The sequence below is a fragment of the Cervus canadensis genome, chromosome 4 (genome assembly GCF_019320065.1).
Source record: "Cervus canadensis isolate Bull #8, Minnesota chromosome 4, ASM1932006v1, whole genome shotgun sequence".
Taxonomy (NCBI): domain Eukaryota; kingdom Metazoa; phylum Chordata; class Mammalia; order Artiodactyla; family Cervidae; genus Cervus; species Cervus canadensis.
The window spans coordinates 66,075,413-66,079,034 of record NC_057389.1 but is presented as its reverse complement, the minus strand read 5'-3'; the positions used below and the strand labels follow the sequence as shown (position 1 = coordinate 66,079,034).

The 3,622-nt window shown below is 37.5% G+C and overlaps 1 protein-coding gene across 1 annotated transcript; it reads left to right on the top strand.

The window, feature by feature from the left end:
• The first annotated feature begins 1,483 nt into the window (after positions 1–1,483).
• Positions 1,484–3,411, top strand: LOC122439238 (olfactory receptor 2T12-like). The gene is made up of 2 exons (XM_043464329.1): positions 1,484–2,087; positions 3,270–3,411. The coding sequence occupies exons 1-2, from the start codon at positions 1,498–1,500 to the stop codon at positions 3,328–3,330; spliced, it is 651 nt and encodes a 216-aa protein (XP_043320264.1). The 5' UTR covers positions 1,484–1,497; the 3' UTR covers positions 3,331–3,411.
• Positions 3,412–3,622: the final 211 nt, after the last annotated feature.

The window sequence follows — 3,622 nt, the reverse complement described above, 5'->3', positions numbered from 1 at the left end:
CTTGAAGCTATATACTCTTCTGCTCTTTATAAATTTACATTTTTTTCCTTAGTATTGAGTTTAAAAATGGTAAACACTAAAAAAATTCTTACTTGTACTCTGTGTACAATGGCTTTCAACCTGTAAATCATTTCTCATGAAGCTGTACTCATTTATCTCAGTCATTTCAGTTTTGTCTTCCCTGGTGGCTCAGATTGTAAAGAACCCACCTGAAATGCAGGAGACCTGAGTTCAATCCCTGGGTTGGGAAGATCCCCTGGAGAAGGGCATGGCAACCCACTCCACTATTTCTGCCTGGAGAATCCCCATGAACAGAGGTGCCTGGCAGGCTACAGTCCGTGGGGTCCCAAAGAGTCAGACACGGCTGAGTGACTAAGCATACACAGCACAAGAAAATGGTTCTTTTTTGTTGAATATTAAAAACTATGTTTAAAAACAAGCCACATATTTGAATTTAGGCATTCTTAAAATAAAGTGTTTTCTCTTCCCAAGTATCTTTACATTTTGTTAATAATTATGCTTCATGGTAATGAAATTGCTTTAAAATTGCTTCTTTGTCCTTTTAGTAATGTTGCTTCTCATTATACTTATTGGTATTTTCTCTAAGCATTTACTAACATGAAAGATCTTTCATGCTTCCCTGTCATATTCACCTGATGATTTGAAGTCTCTGTGATAGCATACTTTGCGGTGAAATGGTGTTTAGGGCTTGTCACCAAGCCGTAGTAAGCTGGAGAAATAAGTTTGTGAGAATAAGTGTTGTGGGAAGACACTGAAGATTTCAGAGGAGAGAGTAATGAACTAGAATATCTGCATTTTAAAATCATGTAAATAGAAATAGTGATTCAGTGAGAAAAAGAATAAAAGGACATTTTCATCAGTTACTGAGGATATTATCTCCCTTCAATGCAGAAATTTTTTAACTTATACTCATCTGTTCCATTTCATGATCCTGGGAACTATAATTTCTTGTTATATTAAAAAAGAAAAAAAACCTAGATTGAATATGCTACAATTTTCAAAATTTAGAAAAAAGTTACCTGTGATTAAAAATATATAAATGACAAATTTCTAAATGAGTGTTTATTTCCTCAATAAGTTAATTTGGTTTCAATACACATAATAAGAGCATAAAATAACAATACTAAATGTATAGTCAAAATAACTATTTACAATTATTTAATCCCTGATATTGTTTTCTGCTTTTGATCTATTTTAATCTATCATCTCAATTAGTTAATACAGTATTCTCTGAATTATATAGCTTGACCTTACTTAAAATATTAACATTTATTAACATTCCACTATTGAGAAGTGGATGATAGGTCAAGAAGACTCATTATAAACGGGAAGTAAGGCTTTGAATCAGGTCCTTGGATCCCATATCCACTACATACCCAGAAGTTATTAAGTTGAACTAAGATTTTTCGATAATAAAAGCCCTTATCTTTTCTTTTCTTTTTTTCCCCATTTCCAGTGTCATATCTAGCAGAAATCATGGAGAAGAGAAATACAACCTCAGACTTTATTCTCCTAGGAATCTTTAAGCACACAAGATCCCACCTCTTTCTATTTATGATGGTTCTGACAATGGCCATTATTTCCTTGATGGCCAATGCCCTCATGCTTCTTCTGATTCTCCTGGACCCCCAACTCCACAGGCCCATGTACTTCCTACTGAGCCAACTCTCTCTCATGGACATGATGCTGGTTTCCTCCATCGTGCCCAAAATGGCTGCTGACTACTTAACATGGAACAAATCCATCTCTCCTGCTGGCTGTGGGTTGCAGATTTTCGTCTCACTCACGCTTGGTGGTGGAGAGAGTTTCCTCCTAGCCGCCATGTCCTATGACCGTTATGTAGCTGTTTGCCACCCACTGAGATACCCTGTACTCCTGAACTGGCGATTATGTTTTCAAATGACTTTGGGCTCTTGGTTCCTGGGGGCAGCTGATGGGCTCATGCAAGCGGCCACTACACTGAGCTTCGCATTTTGCAGTGCTCATGAGATCGATCATTTCTTCTGTGAGGCCCCCATGTTGGTGCGTTTGGCTTGTGCTGATACATCAGTCTTTGAAAATGTCATGTACGTTTGCTGTGTGTTAATGCTCCTAATTCCCTTTTCCCTCATTCTGGCTTCCTATAGTCTCATTCTCTCTGCCGTTCTCCATATGCGTTCTTAAGAAGCCCTCAAGAAGGCTTTTGCCACCTGTTCCTCCCATTTAGCTGTGGTGGCACTCTTTTATGGACCTGCCATTTTTATCTACATGAGACCCAAATCCTATAGGTCAGCTAACCATGATAAGGTTGTGTCAGCATTCTATACTATCCTTACTCCTGTGCTGAACCCCCTCATCTACAGTTTGAGGAACAGTGAGGTCAGAGAAGCCTTGAAAAAGTGGCTGGGAAAATGTGCAGACTTCAAATACCAGCAAACTTAGTCCCAGTATTTAACATTACCCATTGTCAAATTCTTGGTTATTAGCATTTTAACCATATTATAGCTATCTCTTCTTTAGTAATGCTTGAAGAGAAAATAAAATTCAATGATTGGTATAATAGGAAGTTGTTAAGAATTGTCAGTCCACCGTGTGTGTGTGTGTGTGTGTGTGTGTGTGTGTGCGCGCGCGCGCGTGCACACACGCGCGGGCATGCACGCTCACTCAGTCCCTCAGTACAGTCTGACTCTTTGTGACCCCATAGACCGCCGCCTGCCAGGCTGCTCTGTCCATGGGATTTTATAAGCAAGAATACTGGCCCATATCAAGACGTAATGTTTCTTGAGCTTTTACTATTTGCTATACCTCATGCTAAGCAGCAAGAGTTCTGGAGTGGGTTGCCGTTTCCTTCTCCAGAGGATCTTCCTGAGGATTGAATTCGCCTCTCCTGCATCTCATGCACAGACAGGCAGATTCCCTTACCTCAGAAGCCTGAAATTATTTTGCATGATACCATGTGATATAAGTATTTTGACTCCCATTTTCTAAATAAACAGAAAGTTAGAATATTAAATATTATCGCCAATAACAAATAGTGAAAAATGTTAAAATGGGGCTGATATTTTATTTCTTTCCAGTAATTTATTCTTAATATTATGCTTTCTATGTCCTTGATCTATGCATTTCTAATAGCTAAATATAGAGATCAAAGAAAGATAAGAACACTGCTATTTAGCTATAATTTAAAATGAAAGCCCATGGCACAGGAGAAAGTGAATAATTGAAACATGTGTTAAATTGTCACAATACTGTTTTTTATTTCTCTGCAGACTGTATTATTCAGTGTTTGAAGGCAGTCTTTTCAATTCATGCAACTTTTCATTTAAGTAATCCATTCCTTTCCCCAGGATCTAATTGTAATTGCAGTGAGTAATATGTTTTAATGCAAACCACAAATAAAATCTTATTTTTGAAACTGATTCTGTCCATAATGTTTAAAGGGTATATTGATTTATGATGGACATGGGTCCATGGATATGACCTGAGATGCATAAATATGCTCAGTCTTAATAAACCACCTGATAATAATGAGTTTTCAAATATGAGTAAGAATTAGCTATTTCTTTTTTAAAAGTTATCTCAGACACTTGATCTCTGCAAATGTGCAGATCACTAGGGCTAT